The 18,605-nt window shown below is 38.2% G+C and overlaps 1 protein-coding gene across 9 annotated transcripts in view; it reads left to right on the top strand.

The window, feature by feature from the left end:
• dachd (dachshund d) overlaps positions 1 to 18,605 on the top strand; it is a 109,065-nt gene that overhangs the window by 68,910 nt on the left and 21,550 nt on the right. For all 9 annotated transcript variants that reach the window (XM_084420491.1, XM_084420490.1, XM_084420489.1 and 6 more), the window contains 3 exons: positions 9,256 to 9,428; positions 9,747 to 9,882; positions 11,104 to 11,238. In XM_084420491.1, coding sequence (XP_084276617.1) covers positions 9,256 to 9,428; positions 9,747 to 9,882; positions 11,104 to 11,238 — 444 coding nt within the window. The remainder of the gene's footprint in view (positions 1 to 9,255; positions 9,429 to 9,746; positions 9,883 to 11,103; positions 11,239 to 18,605) is intronic.

The following is an 18,605-nucleotide window of genomic DNA, read 5'->3' as shown; positions in this document are numbered from 1 at the left end:
GAACGAACCATCTCTGAAGCAGTCTTATTATGCACTTAACCATATGGATAAGCTTCCAAACACATTAATAACTGTAAGACTCGTGCCTCTTATTGTACTTGTTACACTGTCAAGAGCGATCTCGTCATAAATTCAATGCATCACTGCGTCAAGCACTCTGCGATTTTAACTGACACAGAGGAAGTCGGTGGCAGTGCGATATCTTTCTGATGAGCGCTGTCACATTTCCTCAACACCTATCAAAAAACATAGACCCTAAACCCATTGTCTTTACAGCATGCACATCCATCATGCATCGGGGCCGTGTCGCGTCTTTATAATCAGCCAGCTTGTACATTGAGCCCTCATTTAGCATAAAGCGTTCGTGCTCAATGCCGGGCCTCTTAAAAATAGCTCCCCATAGAGGACGGATTGAGTGAGCAATGCCTCCTGCTCTTTGATAGGGATCTGTTTGGTCACACACAGCACCAGCTGTCATCTCAGCCTCGACTGCTGTGATTTAATTAGTCTGTTTATGTCCTTTCTAATAATAAATCCCACACTGTGGAAGGACAAATCCAACAAGGGTTGCGCTTTGTTTTTCAATCTGCCGGCCTCGCACTGCTAAACGTGGCAAGGCAACGGCAAACAGCAGAAAGTTTTGGTTAAATCGAGTCTGTCTGTTTGACTTTCACTTTTTCTTCCTCTCTTTTCTCATGCCTCCATCTAAGTCAGGGTGAAATGGTTATAACTAATCCTTTTTTTTTTTTATAAAAAAATTATGTCATGGATAAAAATGAAATGATATTCTTTTTATATTTTCTGTTATTTTTCTCTATTTACATTAAAAAGTGGATTTTCTTATCATAATGTTTTCTGGGACTTTTTTTTACTGAACAGCTATTGTTGCTGAGTTGATTCAAATTGTTTAATGCAACACTATATTTCACTGAATGAACACAAGATAGGAAATAGACTTCATTTGATTATGCAAATGAAACTCAACAATTTGTTTGAATCATAATTCAAATGTCCACATGGCATTTTTCATATATTCAAATTCTTTACTAAAACGATATGTAAATAAAATGTGTTCTATGTATTTGACTAATATGAATGATGATTCATTTAAACTTTATCAGAGTTTTGAATCAATTGATTGAACTGATTCAAGGAATTTAACTTAATGGCGTTTTGCGTTTTGTTTTTGCTAAAGTTTCAATCAGAAACATTCTTGCAATTTGTGAGACACGTGAAGCTAGTTTAAAGGAGAACTCCGGTCAATTTTAACATTGAGCTCATTTTTTGGTACATTTGGAGTGCTGTCAGTACAGAGAACAACGACAAAAATCGGTGTTGCCTACACCGTGTTATCCTCTTTTTAAAATTTGCACCCTGTTGACTTCAATGGGGCAAGTTTTAAACCTGCTTTTAGCCTCTTAACATCCTTGATGTGTCATTACAAGTGCACAGGTCATGTGAGTGATTCCTTCTGAGTGAACGCGGGTGAATCTGACTGCAGTAGATGTGAAAGAAATATATAAAAAATTATGTTTATTCAGCCAGCGCACATACCTGTATTTACATCCTGTTTTCGGTCGAAGTCCACAGTAATCGATTGTCGAGTTCACGCGCATAGGTTTAGTACCTATGATCACGCGCGTGAACTCGACAATCGACTACTGTGGACTTCGACCGAAAACAGGATGTAAATACAGGTATGTGCGCTGGCTGAATAAACATCATTTTTATTAATATCTTTCACATCTACTGCAGTCAGATTCACCCGCGTTCACTCCGAAGGAATCACTCACATGACCTGTGCACTTGTAATGACACATCAAGGATGTTAAGAGGCTAAAAGCAGGTTTAAAACTTGCCCCATTGAAGTCAACAGGGTGCAAATTTTAAAAAGAGGATAACACGGTGTAGGCAACCCCGATTTTTGTCGTTGTTCTCTGTACTGACAGCACTCCAAATGTACAAAAAAATGAGCTCAATGTTAAAATTGACCGGAGTTCTCCTTTAATGACATTCTCTTCAGGAAACTTACTGGATAAATAAAAGTGCAATAAAATCATCATCGTAGTCATGATGTTGCTTAAATTAAATCACCACGAATACAGTATGAAAATGTGATGTATTGCCCAGAAGTCTGCTGAGTGAAAAACCAGCCCGCAGCTAAACAGTGAAAACATGTTCACTTCCTAGCCACATCTGAGTCGCATCGGCAGAATTCAGGGCAATGATTCATTCCTTATTACTCTCTGACTGAGTTCCACCATAGGCATTTAGCATTGTAGATAGCAAGTTTCTTCAAAACCGCCTCACCTCTGTCAGTTTACATTGTTGAATGCTGTTTTGTCTCGCCTCAAACATCAGCAGGGCTGTTCACGGGAAGGCAGGAAGCATTGGTAATAGCTCTGAGACCGGGATGAGAACCAGGGCTGAGTTTACAGAGACACGCAGCCTCTCCTGGGCATTCGTTTCTGAGTGCCTCTATTAGTGTGTTGTGCTCCTGGGAAGCAGGTGACAGATAAGTGGAGAGCGTCACACATTTTAATAGAATTTCAAAAAGATAACTCGATAATCACTTACTTTTTTAATGAAGTCGAATTGCTTGTTTTAATTCCGGTTGCATCGACAGTTAAGCATCAGCATAAAATTGAATATGCATGATTTTGGAAGAGGGGGAGGGGAGGGGGGTGTAAAAATGTGCAAAGCGCTGGTGTACACAAATGCCTACAACTGCAGAAACAGATTACAAAATGGGAATTGATTAAACATTATTTCTGTAATGATCCGTATCATGCTCTATCATCTCTGAAAAGCAGTACAGCTCTACATTACTGCAGTGAGCGTAGCCGGCATAAACGTGGCACATGTTCATGCAGATATTTGTGTCTGAGTAAATGAAATAAATAAGTAGCCGGTTTACTTGTCGGGCCTCATCAACATTAAAGCTCGTTCTTCATTAATTGGATGAATTAATTTGGAGCCGTTTGATTCAGTTGTGAGACGTGGTGCATTGCCCGTCCCTCTTTACTAATCTCTGTCAGGTTGCATTTATAAGTGGAATTGAGTGACCTTTGGAGGCAAAGATAGGGATGAAGAGATCTGCGCAATTTGAAAAGACAATGTCACATGGTGTAAATGTGATACATGTAATAAATGACATTCAACCTTTCACACACGATAAGCTTCTGGGGTCCATAATGCGAAAGTTGCGTGCGCTTTGACTGCTTCGAATATTCCTCCGATAGGTCATCTCACTGCACTCAATTACGAGAGAGAAACAAACCAGCGTGTGATGCGTAACCGCCGTGCCTTATGATGACAGAGAGGATGTGCTGCAATCGGAATATTGCCATGATTATTGCGGTTATAATAACATTGCAGCAATTAGAACATGAGAAATGAAGGCGCGGCCATTATCACTCACGGGTATCAATCATGCCTGGAGCCCCATTAACCCCAACCAGACTAGCGATCCTACTCTGGGTCAGGCTTCTTGCCAGAACAAATCATCCCACTGCCTCAAGTTACAGAAAGTAGCCCGCATTTAGGCTTCGTAGTACAAGAATCTGTGCAATTGAACTTTTCTTAGTGACCCAGAGGAAATTTGAGTGCGTAAAGGTTGCTTTATTAAAGCTTAAAAAGAGTTCTCGGTTATGTTTGGCTTTGTTTCCACTAAATGTCTTTATATAAAAGGAAATATAGAGCTAAATCAGATACATATTTTATTTAATTTTACTTTCTCTCCATGTAATCTCAAATTGCTGGACAAATGTATATCAGATATATGTATATACAAATCTCAATATATCACATTTTTAGTTTTATATTTTATGAATAAAATATATCATTAAATATTTTTTATTATTATTATATCATGTTATTTTAATTTATTTTATTTTACTTTCCATGCAATCTCTCATTGCTGGACAAATGGACAAACTTTCTGTCTCTTGTGAAACACAAACAATGATATTTTGAAGAATGTTACAACTGTAATGAGGTCAATGTGCTCCAAAACAACATTGATTTATATTGTATGCATACAAATATTTTTTTTTTCATAAAAAATCATACAGGTTTGAAACGCATAAGGAAACACATTATTTCCATTTGGGATGAACTATCCTTTTAAGCACATTCAATAAGACCAAAGCGGCATGACAAACATAACAAATCTCCTTTCACAATGAATTTCAGAATCACGCAAAGATGCAGCCTCTGCAACGTGATGCTAATTTTGTAATTAGAACAGATGATGCAAGAGGCTGTCTTATCCCCTGGAAAGCCGTCTCATGGACCCCTGCACTGTGTGATTGATAACACCGTTCGATACATTTCATTTCAGAGTCCAAGTCAAATGACAACTGCTTGCCATTGACCAAAAGCAATCTTTTTAAACGGGACCCTTTGCTCAGTATCTGATGAAAATGATTCCCCCCACCCCTCCTCTCGCTGGGTGTCACAGTCCCTCTGGGAGGGGGGTTATTGATTGGACTTGAATATATTGTACCCTCAGTGGAAACATCTGCTGGTAATGTTCGCTCCCTTATGCTTTCCCTAAACCAGCAGTAGTTTATGGAAACTGATACAAGACATATTTAAGCTGAACCTAATTCAAATCGAAATTGGGTGTGCTTTCAGTGATGTGTCCTGAAGCCTGTGTCTGGGCATCTCGTAACATGCAGGTAATTGTGTTAACCAGACCACAAGATCACAACGAATATGTGGTGCCAACTGTGGTGCCAACCACGCTTTTTTAATTTTTTTAATTCCAGCATGAACAAAATCTAAATCTACATCTTAAAAATGGCCAATAAAAACTATATATATATAATCTGGTTTTCTTTTTTCTGTAATAAACATAAAATGAACATTAAAAAAAAAATGAATTTGTTGAATAAATATCATGTTGTTTTTATTTATTGGTCATTTTTAAGCCATTTAGATTTACATAAAAACACTTCAATAATATAATTCTATATCAAAATCAGAACCTATATCATACGTTTGCTAGCGGCCAGCTTGCATAAACAGGTAGTGACCAAAAGCACTCCATCATATGCCAAGAACTGCTGCTGGGTCTTTATCCTCCTGAAGGAAGAATAAATAAATAAATAAATAATAAAATAGTACTGTCTGTCTCCTCCGTAATCCCTACCACATGTTTGCTTTGATGGTTGTGGGGGGTTGCGGGTCTGCGTAATTATGCTACCTCATCAAACCAGAGATGTTTTGTTGCCATTATTTTTTTACACTCACAAGTGTGTAATAGATGTTTTTCTTTAACCTCTGTTTCTTATTAAGCATTCTCACTTCAGAGTGAGTATAGTAAATCCCTATTTTACACAGGGATGCAGTTTCTCTGTTCTTGTGGCTTAAGATCGCATCACATTCTCAAGCATCTGGGGGTGTTTTTAGCGCTCTGTGATTGTTGGTGATAGTGTACAGGTCTGTTTCTTTTTTTATTATCATTTTGGGGGAGGATATTAACAAATTCAAGATGTTATTTTTATGATTAGCATTAAGATTATAAACAGGAAGAAAAGACTTTAAAGTTTTTCTCAATGACACAGAAAGACCGTGGGTGGCTACTTCAAAGTGAAATACCTTCCTCTAACGGGCCTTAATGAGTTACAGCGTTTAACAGCCTTGACTAGCTATGCCTTCTGGGAAAAAGAAAACAATCTATACACCTTACCATAGAAGCATGTCTGTTTATGAAGGACCTATGCGTTTATTTCCAGTAACATCTTCTCTACACACTCTGTTTTTTTTTATGGTTGAAGGTCCTTTGTAATAGCCAGAATGAGTTTATGAGTAGCCGGTTATATTTGTACAATTAAAATGAAATATGAGAATGAGAAACCTGTGGCAAAAGCCTTGACAGTTTTAGGGAATTGCAAAAATAACAATCTGCCATTCTGAAACGCCAACCATTTAAATTGTTATGCTGATTCAACAGCTACTTCAAAAGGCGTATGATTTTTGGCCCTCAAATCAAAGGGACGAGCAAAAGAACGTCTGTTTAGATAAGAGCATTTACAACACACTGCTCCGTCGCGTTGTGCTCGCAAACAAAGATGGATAGGCCAGAAACAAGTCATTTAATTAGCGCTGGAACCCCCGTCTCCGACTCTGCAGCCAATTACACATTCCAACGGCATCTGCAGGTCCTATTTCACGGGAGGAAAGCAAATCTTCCCTGGCTGGGCTTCATACAGTACATCTTTTCTCTTCCATTTAAGAGAAGGTAAATAGCAGAGATGGACAGCTTCATTAGACAGCATCTGAGGAGCAGGCAGGGCGGATTGTCGCTTAAATAGTGGGCTTTTACTGGAGGGCTAACCGGCGACCTCAGATCAATTACAGCTGACATTATTGTTTGTCGTGAGCTCTTCCAGGATAGAGGAGTAGAGGCAGAACAAGCCCTGGCTCTGCTGAAAATGTAATTTTCCTCCTCTTTTGCTTTCATTCCACAAACAATAAATCACTCAGTTGAAGAGATAATAAAGTGCCAAGTAGGAGCTGGTTTAATTTTTGTCAAGGGAAAGCTTCCTCCCTCACAGGATAATGCAGGTTGCTAGTGCTTTGAAAGCCAGCTTTCACCAGACAATAGCTGCTTCAGTCTGTCTCTTTAGGGCTCTTTTTTCTTTTTTATGGGCCACTGGAATCAAAGTTCATCTGTTTGACAATAATATCTCAGGTCCTAATTCATGCAAATTTCAGCAGTTTATTGCTGTTTTGATATTTGATCTTTTTTGATAAGTTTTCTGTGATGGGTAGGGTTAGAGTTAGGAGATAGAATACAGTGAAAAATCATTATGTCTATTGAATATCCTCATAATGATAGCAATACCAGTACCAAATCTAAATGTCTGAGAGGCCTTCCAGGAGTGCTGATGTTTTATGAATAAATATAATGAAAATGATTATATATAATAATATGTCTTATTGACCCATATACAAGTAGAATACAGGCATATTCTAATAAGAGATAAGTATATTTATCTAATTTCTAAATCTAGCCTCAGGAATAAAGTTTGAATTGACGGAACACAAATGATTTGCGTTTATATGTAAAAAAGTGTTTATATCTTGAAGCAAGTATGAATAAGTTGCTGAGATGTTTTACATTTTCATTGGTTTTGTCCTCGGAATTTAATCCATAAGCTGGAACACAATAGAAAAAAGTGTCTTTATTAAATAAAAAATCTTTATTGACAAGGTAAATTAACAGTGTCCAAAGGGGTTTTGTTTTGAGACAAATTTGTTGAAAACTACAAAAGAAGAAAAAAAAAAAAACCAGTTGATGAACAATGCGTCTGCTTCATCAGACATCCATAGTTCATTGCCTTTCAGTCGGTCTGAAAAGCCTTGGTGGACATCTTTTAGCTTGTATCATGTTTTCTTATGGTTTTCAATAGGCCATTATGGCTGAAACATCACTTAAGGATGGCGGAACATGAAAGGAGGTGGGGTGGAGGGAGAGAGGGAGAGAGATTAGGCCCCCGAGAGCAGTCTGCTACTGTAAGCCTGTAGTCGCTCTCACACGCAGAGTTCTGCTTTGTGGAAGTCGGTCAACACAACAGACATCATTCACCGCCAGGCTGATAAAGGACGCCCATTTAAATGACAAAAGCAAAGTCATATCAGACTTTAATACGTTTCTCCCCTCTCTTGTAAATGTTGATTTCCTGAAATCCAGTCAGATCTTCTTGAGCGAATCACAAAGGCGCGCCGGCACTCAATCCGGCTCTCGAAAGCTTTGAAAGGTAGATACGTGCATGAATGCCTCTCTCAATTTGTTTCGGCGTGGCGCTGTAAGTATCCTGCAATCACACGCTGGCGCCGTGGCAGGTTTTAATTGAGTCCGGTCCTGCGAGTGGTAATTGATTCAGACTCGGCACTCGAGGAGAGACGCCTTTACAAGGTGCTGCTTGGCCTCTCGTTCTTTTAATCTCAGCCTCCTTTTTAATGTCAGGGAATGTGTTTTCCCTGTGCATCTGCTGGTCATCTTTCTTATGGAAATGCACAATGCTTCACCGAAGAGCGTTCACACTGAAGGGACCCCCTCCATCCTCCCCTTTTTTTATTTTCTTTTTTTTTCTGATGTAGACTGTCTCAGAGCCCTTGGCCACTGATATTTCACACAAAAACAACTCACTGGATTATCCCTCTGTGTCTCCTGTTACCTTGAGCCAGGCGATATCGGGGAAGTGTGGGATGGAGCACGGGGCCGCCCGCTCGATCGGATCCACTGCGAACGCTCAAGTTTTCTTTCAAGCGCTCGAGTGGTGCCTTTGACCGCCCGAGACTGAAATTTCTCTCAGTTACTTTTGATCCTTTAGTTCAAAGTCAGGAGTGGGAGTGAGTGGGTCTTTAGTTCAGGGACACACACTAGGCTGTGACCTTATTTGTGTGCATATGTCCTTTGAAAAAGCGGGACAGCTTCCTTTCTACCCATTTAATCACTGTCTAAGAATGTAGCACAGTTCGCATTAGTTTTATATATGAGTTTAACAGTACAATCACATGTCCTCCTGCAGGATCTGGTTTTCCTCATCAAAATACTTTGAATGTCTTAATTATTTCAATCCTGTGTAACTATCAAGGATTTGAAAAAATGACGTTATAAATGCACTCTGTTATACAAGTAATGGAGTTTCTGGCACAAATACTCGTAATTAGCTTGTAGGCATCTCATGATACACACTTAGTTTTAATTGGCTCATTTTTGCTCATTTTAACTAATGCCTTTCATGTTTGCCTTCTTTTTCCACAGATATTTTGAATGCATTTACTATTAATGGTGAAATATTTCCATAATTTTTCCCTTTCCCAACATAATAAAGATTAGTTTAAATCTCACAATTATTAGGTTATTATGACTGTAATCACCAGAACGCTATATATTATTAACAGCGATATGTATTATTAAAAACAAAAGTGAATATTTATGTTTCTAATAACCATAATGGATTTAAAATAGGCCGCAATTATTATTTTTTGTAGTCGTCAATAGCTTTAATATAATACACTATCTAATGTGACGATTATTATTTAATGAATATTTACTCTGTAAGCCACGCTGCTCGCACGATAGGTCACATGTGAATAATTCATAGTGTTTCTCCTTTAAATCTTCCTCTCTTCTTCAGTAGTACGCTTTCTTTTCTGTCGCACACGCGTCTTCCATTTGCACACAACTTAATGCCAGAAATGATTAATTAATCAGCTACTTTCCCCTCTCATCTTCAGGCTTGGAACTGCCGTTTATGATGATGCCCCACCCCCTGATCCCTGTCAGCCTGCCTCCCGCATCCGTCACCATGGCGATGAGTCAGATGAACCACCTCAGCACCATCGCCAATATGGCCGCCGCAGCACAGGGACAGAGTGCCCCATCCCGAATGGTGACATCAGTGATTAAGGTAACCCACAGCGCCGTTCTCTCATTGTGTCGTGCACATCTCTCATCAGCCATTGGGGGAAGGTGGAGGGGGCTGGGTGGTGCGCGATCCGTGCTTTCATACGGCATTGCAGGGAACAGTCTGTCAGACAATAGCCTGGGAAGAAAGCAAGGAAAGGATGCAGAGAAGGGGAAGGGGGGGGCGGTGCCTCAAAAAAAGCAAGAAAAAAAAAGCATGGACCATTGGACCGCTTGTGTGTCCATAGAGGTGTGTTGCTGAAAAGAATGTGTCATGTAATGGCCGCCCTGACTGTGTTTGTTTTTCCTGTTGGCTGTGCAGGAACGGGTCCCCGACAGTCCCTCCCCTGCCCCCTCTCTGGAAGACGGCAGGAGGCCGGGGAGCCGTCCCTCATCCCAGCGCAGCAGCAGCGTCTCCAGCTCTCCCGCGCACACGGAGAGCTCCTCCGACAGAATGCGTATGTTCACCTCATAAATCTCTCTCCCACTCTCTTTGTCTCTCAATTTCTCTCCCTCGTCTTTTCCAGCGTCTCCGCACACAGGCGCACATACATTCAAGAGCTGCTAAATACCGCACTAAAAGTGCCTCTTGTTAAGAGCATAGCACACGTGCGCCCCTTCCCGCTTTCTGTTGTTTTCAACAGATGGCAAAGAGATATTAACTATCTTTAAGTTTGGTTCTGGCTCATGTTGTGCAAAGACAGACCTCAAATGTTTTCATCATTAGCTGTGTCATAAAATAAAAACCATGTCCTTAATCACTGAGTGAGCCTGTATGTATGTTTCTCGTCATCTCTGAAATATGCTACCATGTTTTATGATGTTATTCTGGAAGCGGTGTCTTAACGAGTAAGTGTTTATTTTGATTAAAAACTTATTTGAGCTCCAAAAGTTACATTGAAAAGCTGGGGTTTGAACCTGGAAATACGTTGTTAAAATGGTTAAAGAATTTATGAACAGAGACCTTATAAGGCATTTAGACACAAAATAAGACTGCTCAATTCAAAATCAAATCATTAAATGTGTGACATTGATCATGTGAACAACTTTGTACCGATGGTCAGATGTTCTTGCTTCCATTAAAGCTCAAGATGCTCTTTGGATCATCACAAATCATGTGAACTCAAATCAACATAATCAGATTTTACACAAACTCGTGGAGTTCATGCAGCTCCAGCTCTCTTGTTGTTAAAGCAAAACCCATTATTGAATGAATTGGTAAAAAATTTTTATTAATTTTTGTAATGAAAATGTTTTATTAAATTATAAAAATGCTAAATCATTTTCACTAGTGGTCTCAGACTTTAGGAACCCATTGAATGTTTGATTTTATGTATTTCAACCAGTGAATCTAGTGAATCGCAGGTTTTTGTAAAAAGGCCTTTTTTTTGACTCAAGTTTTGTCGCCTCATCTCAGATGTTATAGAGAATTGCACTGAGAATTGCACACGCCAGGCAGAGTGGCAAATGTGATTTTGATTGACTGGCGCATTGATTTGGAGATGAGGTATACCACAAGTCACAAACAGTTGAAAGCCAAGGACGTATTAACCTTCTCTGGCCACTGGACGACGAGGGCTCTTTTCAACTAGAATAATTATTTATCACTCGAGGTGTTTTGCGTTGTCAATTGAGAGCGTGTGGAGATGGGAATAATGTGTCTCTGTGTTCTCTCAAAGCTGTGCATCAGAATGGACTGTCGATGAACCAGGCATTTTTGGGTCTGTCTCCCAGCATCTTACCCGGGCCTAAAGAGGGCGACCTGGCAACTCACGACATCGGCCATGAGGCCAAAAGAATGCACCTCGAGAAAGGTCAGATTTCAGTACCTAAATCCAACAAAATAGCTCTATTGTTTTATTTTATGGAAATATCTGTGAAACACTTTGGGGTTTGGCACTACTGTGCAAAAATCATGTTATTGGTTTCCATGATATTTTTTCTTATTACACGGTACAAGGATTAGTTCACTTCAGAATTAAAATTTCCTGATAATTTACTCACCCCCTCATCATCCAAGATGTTCACGTCTTTCTTTCTTCGGTCGAAAAGAAATCAAGGTTTTTGAGGAAAGCATTCCAGGATTTTTCTCCATATAGTGGACTTCAATAGGGTACAATGGTTTGAAGGTCCAAACTGCAGTTTCGATGCAGCTTCAAAGGGCTCTACACGTTCCCAGCCGCGGAATAAGGGTCTTATCTTGCGAAACGATCGATCATTTAAAATAAAAATGAAATAAAAAAACGTTTTAACCACAAATGCTCATCTTGTAGTAGCTCTGCGATGCGCCACATATTACGTAATAACGTTGAAAGGCCACTCGTGTTCCGGTTCAAAAAGGTAGGGTAGGGTGAAAAACTCCATCTCATGTTCTGCTCCAACTTCAAAATCATCCGACATCGTTGTTTTACCTTTTATTTATTTATTTATTTATTTTGTAAATGGCGTTTGAATTAGTCTTTGCACTTTTGCTTTGTAAACAGTCGGTCGGCACTTGCGCCTACGTCACGCGTGACCTTTCAACGTGATTGCGTAATGTGTGGAGCATCGCAGCTAGTGCAAGGCGAGCATTTGTGGTTAAAAAGTATATAAATGTTTATTTTTTTTAGAAAATGGCCGATCGTTTCGCTAGATAAGACCCTTATTCCTCGGCTGGGATCATGTAGAGCCCTTTGAAGCTGCATTGAAACTGCAATTTAGATCTTCAATCCATTGTACCCTATTGAAGTCCACTATATGGAGAAAAATCCTGGAATGTTTTCCTCAAAAACCTTCATTTCTTTTTGACTGAAGAAAGACATGGACATCGTGGATGACGTGGGGGTGAGTAAATTATCAGGAAATTTTAATTCTGAAGTGAACTAATCCTATAATCTCTCTTTTATACAGAAAACTTGGTACAAAAATGTTTGTTTGGATTGTAATGGGGTTTTAAGTTAGTGCAAGTAATAGTAACTTGCACTATTAATTAAATAGCTTAGTATAGAAATATGTTGATAACTATAGCTATACATGTACCTAGTAGAATGCTATATATACTACTGTTTCAATAAGATTTTTTTTTTTTTTTTAAGAAATTAATACTTTAATTCAACAAGAATCTATAAAATTGATCAAATATCAGATTTGCCATCACAGGAATAAATTACATTTTTGAATATATTAAAACAGAAAATATATTAACAATTGTAATAATATTTCTAACGCATTCTCATCCTAGGGCGTCATATACTGACGCTTTTGACATTTCGTCTACATCCAGCGCACATGGCACCCTTTAGCGTCAATATGACACGCACAGAGCTTTGTTCGGTTATGGGTAGGTTTAGGTCTGGGGTAGGGTTAGGGTTAGACTGCTAGGAGGCGCCTTCTGGCCCATATCTATCTGAGTCTCATATTGACGCTAAAGGGTGCCATGTGCGTTGGATATAGACGAAATGTCAAAAGCGTCAGTATATGACGCCTTGGGATATATTTTTGATCAAATAAATGCTGCCTAGGTAAGCACAATACACTTCTTTCAAAAACATAAAAAATCTTACTATCCCCAAACTTTTGAAAGGTAGTCTATCTTAGTACCTTAACATTACCATTTATAATATCACTGCACCATGGTACTGCCATAGTACTTTTTTGCTAAGACTACAATAACTGTTTCATTATCATTCAATCGAATTTTTCGGATCTTATATTTTAGACACTTTGAAATCCATCCAAACTGATCAATTTACACTCTGAACAAAAATAACTGGTAACACTTTACAATAAGGTTCATTAGTTAATGTATTAACTAACATGAACTAACAATGAGCAATACATTTGTTAGAGTATTTGTTAATCTTTGTTAATGTTAGTTAATAAAAATACAGCTGTTCATTGTTTGTTCATGTTAGTTCACAGTGCATTAACTAATGTTAACAAATACAACCTTTGATTTTGATAATGTATTAGTAAATGTTGAAATTAATATTAACTAAGATTAATAAATGCTGAAGAAGAGTTGTTCATTCTTAGTTCATGTTAACTAAGGCAATTAACTAATGTTAACTAATGTTAACTAATGAACCTTATTGTAAAGTGTTACCAAATAATCTAATAAACACAGGTGGAGTGTCCATTTAAAAACTTTAAGAACACAAATTTAGACATTGATTATGATTCCCAGATGCCTTTTTTTTACTATATTCAATCCAAACAAATCTTCAGCTCTTGAGTATAAAATTGGAGGCTGCTAAACATTTGTCAAATTTCTATTCTTTTCAGTTTTCAATATTTACTTTTATCTGGCAAAGAAAAAATGAAGTGTCCTCTCATATGCTTTGCATAAACACAAAATGATGCATATAATAGATTTGAGAATTGTCTCCAGGCGGAATGCAGGGCTGGGGAAGTGTTGGAGAGGGTGATAATGACATTAAAACCACGGTGGAAATCACTGGGCTGCACGTCCCCTGCTGGATCTGCCCGGAGAGGAGGCGCTGTGTAGCTCTCTCCCATAGACCAACCAAGCCTGTGAATCAAAGTAATTAGCATGATTATATGAATTTACAGGTCAGACCTTAGGTGTGATGGGCGGGGGGGGGGGCTGAAGATGAGGTTTTTGTGTGGGTCTTAGGGGGATTGGTGTGTGCGGTCGATGTGTTTTGTTCATTCTCGATCTCACGTTTCTAGTGACTGATTGTGTACTATACGAGGCCACTGACATCTTGGCCTGTTTATGATAACATTATCACAGTACGCGTGATTCATTTTTTCCTATCGTTCCCCAATAGAGATGTGGAGATGGATCTGTCTAATCCCCCAGCACGCCACGGTTCCACCAGCCCCTTAAGATATCAATTGAGTTATATTGGTCCTGATTCTCTCCGACCGAGTGAAAATCCACATTGTCTATTTGCATCGCTGCTGCATTATCATTCAGATGCTTGGCATGCTTAATATGTCACTCCTCTTGATTAGAATCCAAAGCTCTCTAACGTGTGCGGCAAAGGTCTCGGGCTGTGGAAAACATTTTTATAAAATAATCCATTAATGCAGAGGAGTGCAACTAAATTAGTTACCAATTTGCTGAGCATGAATTAATGAACAGAGCTTCTCCTGGCTCCCAGAGTTGTAATTTTCATAATAACCTCAGACCTTTATTTGGCAGGTTGTTTAGTTTTTTCGTTTGAAGGTTTTCATTAGTCTAATGAGGACTGTGCAAGGGCGAGCAGTCAGCACAATTTACATGAGGAAGCTATCATAATAAATGAGGCAATTTGAATAACACGCACAGGTTTATGCCGCGAGATGAGAGAGATCGTAGCGCCGGATCTGGAGGTAACCAATACATTAGACCAACTAATAACCAAAGTAATCCCAATAAAAGCCTTAAGTGAAGGGAATAAAATTAATGATAGATATATTGAACTGTAATGATATGATACATGATGCATTAGATTAATAAAATAAATGTGTCCCATTGTTAAAGAGGAGGGGCTCGTCTGGCTTGGCCTGCTTTTGTTTATGGCAGGCTTTTTAATTAGGGTTGTTCATTGGATCAGTTTGTTTAGACAAATGAGATTACATTCCAATGGTTTAATGATATTTCTCCACTTGTTTGATCTTTATGGTCCTGGCAGAGCATTAAATTAATGCTACGTCGTGCACTTTCGATTCAGTGTGACATATTACGATTGAGGTGTTTACGTCACCTGTATCCAAGCAGGTTGAGGCAGCAGATGAGTTTGGGACAGTTTTTGTGTCTCGTGCAGTTAGAATATCACTTCACATTTAAGCAGTGTCACACAAGCAAGAGTGCTGTTGTGATAATGATACCGCACAATCACGTATGTGAAATTCTTCAATACAACAGGTCAATAAACAAGAAGTTCATTTTTAAATGAATGTTCCTCTTCCTAAGTGAATCAGGAATTAATGAATCTGTTCGAGTAAATGAATGAACAGTTCAATAAAAAATAGGTTAATTTTAAGTAGCTTAAATTTTAGACAATTTTTACAATTTTGCCAGTTATTTTGTGTATTTTTGTTCCAAAACTAGTTCCCAACAAAGTCAAAGCATTATCGTTGTGTGCTTCCGACCAACTCACAGTGTCAGTGTTTTGTTCCTAAATGAATTAGGAATGAATGAATCTGTTTGAGTGACTCACTCATAAAGACAGTCTCTTGTTTTGTTCCTGAACGAATCAATGTATTTTGAATAAATCAGTTTAGTTAATGATTCAGTAATACACTCACAGACAGTAACCTGTTTTGTTCCAGTTGTTTTGAACAAATCGGTTGACTGAATGATTCAATGACTCATTCATATAAACACTAAATCGTGTTTTTTTTAAATATCTTTTGTGTTGTAATGATTCACTCATAAAGACAAGGAACTTCTCGATTTAAGACCTCAATGCTATCACTCTCAGTTAATAAATTAAAAAGTTCTATAAAATAATACATTGTTAGCTACTCTTTGGTGTCCTTCATCTCTGTCATGTTTTGCCAGCATATCTGTGCAAGCAGAATTTTAGACCGCTTTAAGTAGCGCTTTACCTTGAAGTGAAGCAAAAAAGCGAACAGTTTGCTCACATTTATTATAAAGTCTGGACTAATTGAATTGCTTCACAAAGGGAATCTGTCAGAATTGTTTTTGACAAGCCTCGCTCTTGTGAAACAGCAGGTAGTTGACAAACAAGGAAATTTGAAAGGCTCTAAAGCCTTTGGCAGTAAACTCATTTTGGACATCAAACATTTAACATGGTTCCTCTCCTTGGGGGAGCCGCTCGTGAATATATCCACATATGGGCGGGCGCTGTAGCTTAGCGCCGCACAATAACAACACTAGAAGAGTAATTTATGGGATAATAACTGCAAACAGTTTCACTTACCCAAAGGAATGGTAGAGGTTTATTTTTACCAAATGAGAGCTACTCTCACATAAATTATTTCTGCATTATTGATCATAACAGATGAGTCATATGTGATGACATTGATGAGTGGCAATGTAATATTGATGCCGCATGGCATGTTTAGTAATGCGAAATTTGATTTGTGTAAAGGATGTTCGTAATGTAAAAGTGCACAAACACTTTTTCCAGTACTTTATTTTGTACCACATTTTTTATAATGCTTAAAATTGTCCTAAATGTCCTGAAAAAAACGGGGGGAAATGATCACACCTGATCATGAAATAATTCCTTCTAGGTCTACATAAAGAATCACTTCACATTGAGTATTGCTACAAATAATCCTGATGCCTTCATTTTACAAGTGTATATATGATTATTACCCTTTCCCCCTTTCGTAGTTACCACAGTATTCAAATACGTAAATGACCACATCCTCATCACAAGCATATTGTGTGACTTTGAAGAAACACTGTACCATCACTGAGTCTCTCTATTGACAGTACATCATGACTTTGGTTATGCGAGTGATTGATGCGTACACCCCCTCCTCTGAATTCAGCATTAAATGTGCGTGGAATAATCGGATCTGATTTGGCCAAACAGACAAGCGCAGAGATGCAGTCATATGAATAATGGAGCATGGCAGCCGCAGTATCACTCCGATAATTTGCCAGCTGGTCAGTGAATGGCAAAGCATGTGTTAGCCATTAAATGATTTCATCATAAAATACCTCATCCCTAAGAACATCAAAAGATGCGAAAATAAAAGTTCTTTGCTTTTAAAAACTCAAATGAAAGAGAAAAATATGAATCATTACAAAAGTGGTGTACAAAAACCATGCTTTTATACTTTTAAGGTTAGTCTGACTGCATGTAACATTACATTTGTGTATACTTGCAGATGGACTAACATTGTAAGATCTTGGATTTTCAAGTTTCATGACATTAAATTTAATAGACATGAAGGGAATGGGGAAATCTACTTTGATTTTTTATTTTTTTTGTATCTTGCAGAATTAGATATTGTTCTTGCAGTGCAAGAATGAAAACTCATTAGATTGCTTCGCTGATGTAATTGTCTTCACAAACCCTAAGGACAGAGGCTTTATTTCATTTAGAGCGTAACGCTTGAGAAATAATATGGCTAATTTCACTTAGCGTACTGCAGGAAATTGTACAAATTTGGTGGACCTTTTGAACAAAGTAAACATTATGATGTTTGATTCATGCTGTATCATATAGCATGATTCGGAAAGTGGGATGTTTTCCACTGTAGTAGTCTGTAAATACAAAAATGAACAGAAAGTTACTTGTAACTATGGAAGACTATTTCTGCCTCAGAGTAAAAAATGAAACAAAATAAATAAAACGGGTAATTGTGACACAAATTTTAAGATAAGAAATAGTCACATTGTTAGATATGAAGTCACAGTTGAAAGAAGTCACGGTTACAAGAAATGCATTTAAAATTACATTTTTATTGTTATATAAGTACCTGTTAATTATTGTGGTGGAATTCGAAAAGTTGTTACTCATTACTCCCTACAAAAATAAAAAAACATTTGATTGCATATCAAGCATTTCTTTTAATGTGTTACACTGATTTCGGTTTGATCAACCAGAAGCCAAAACTATTGAGCGAGGAATACAGTAGTTAGTTCAGAAATGTTTCCAGTCCAGCAGTTTTATGAACACCATCTTGCATTGTTATAGAGACATTGGTTTTTGCTTAGCAAACATGTTACTTACAACACACCTCCGGTTCTTTAACTTCATGTCTGATCATGGTATACTTGCACACTCTCCTTTCATCAGACACACTTGCTTTCCAAGCATGTTTTCTATTGCCTTTTTAAGTGTCCTTGAGATTCTGGCTTCAAAAGTGAAACGGACTGAGGCTTGTGCTGACTCGGCCGACTTTTCCTAAGACAAAAGGCTGGATCATTAGCCATTGGGGATCTGAAATGTGACTTGGCAGACAATCGTGGTGTATGATCAAACAACTTGTCAGTGTGTTCTGTCGAAATGAAGGGGTGCGAAAAGAAAGAAAAAAACATTCAATAGAGGATCAATCAAGTTTGTGAGCAGCGAAACAAATAGTGCTGATGATGCAAACGTGGGCCGTCCCTCCAGGACATGGCGCTTCATTTGGATATTTGTTCTCCCTCATGAATGTTCCATTACGTGATACCATGGACTGCTAATCACATTCCACAAGAAAGACAGTGCTTTTAGGAATGTTGAAAAGCAAGTGATTCTTTCTAATCTTTGAAATGCCTTAAAAG

The sequence above is a fragment of the Rutilus rutilus genome (assembly GCF_951802725.1).
Source record: "Rutilus rutilus genome assembly, chromosome: 10".
Classification (NCBI taxonomy): Eukaryota; Metazoa; Chordata; class Actinopteri; order Cypriniformes; family Leuciscidae; genus Rutilus; species Rutilus rutilus.
Note: the sequence above shows the minus strand (reverse complement) of the source record. Positions and strands in the feature narration are given on the sequence as shown.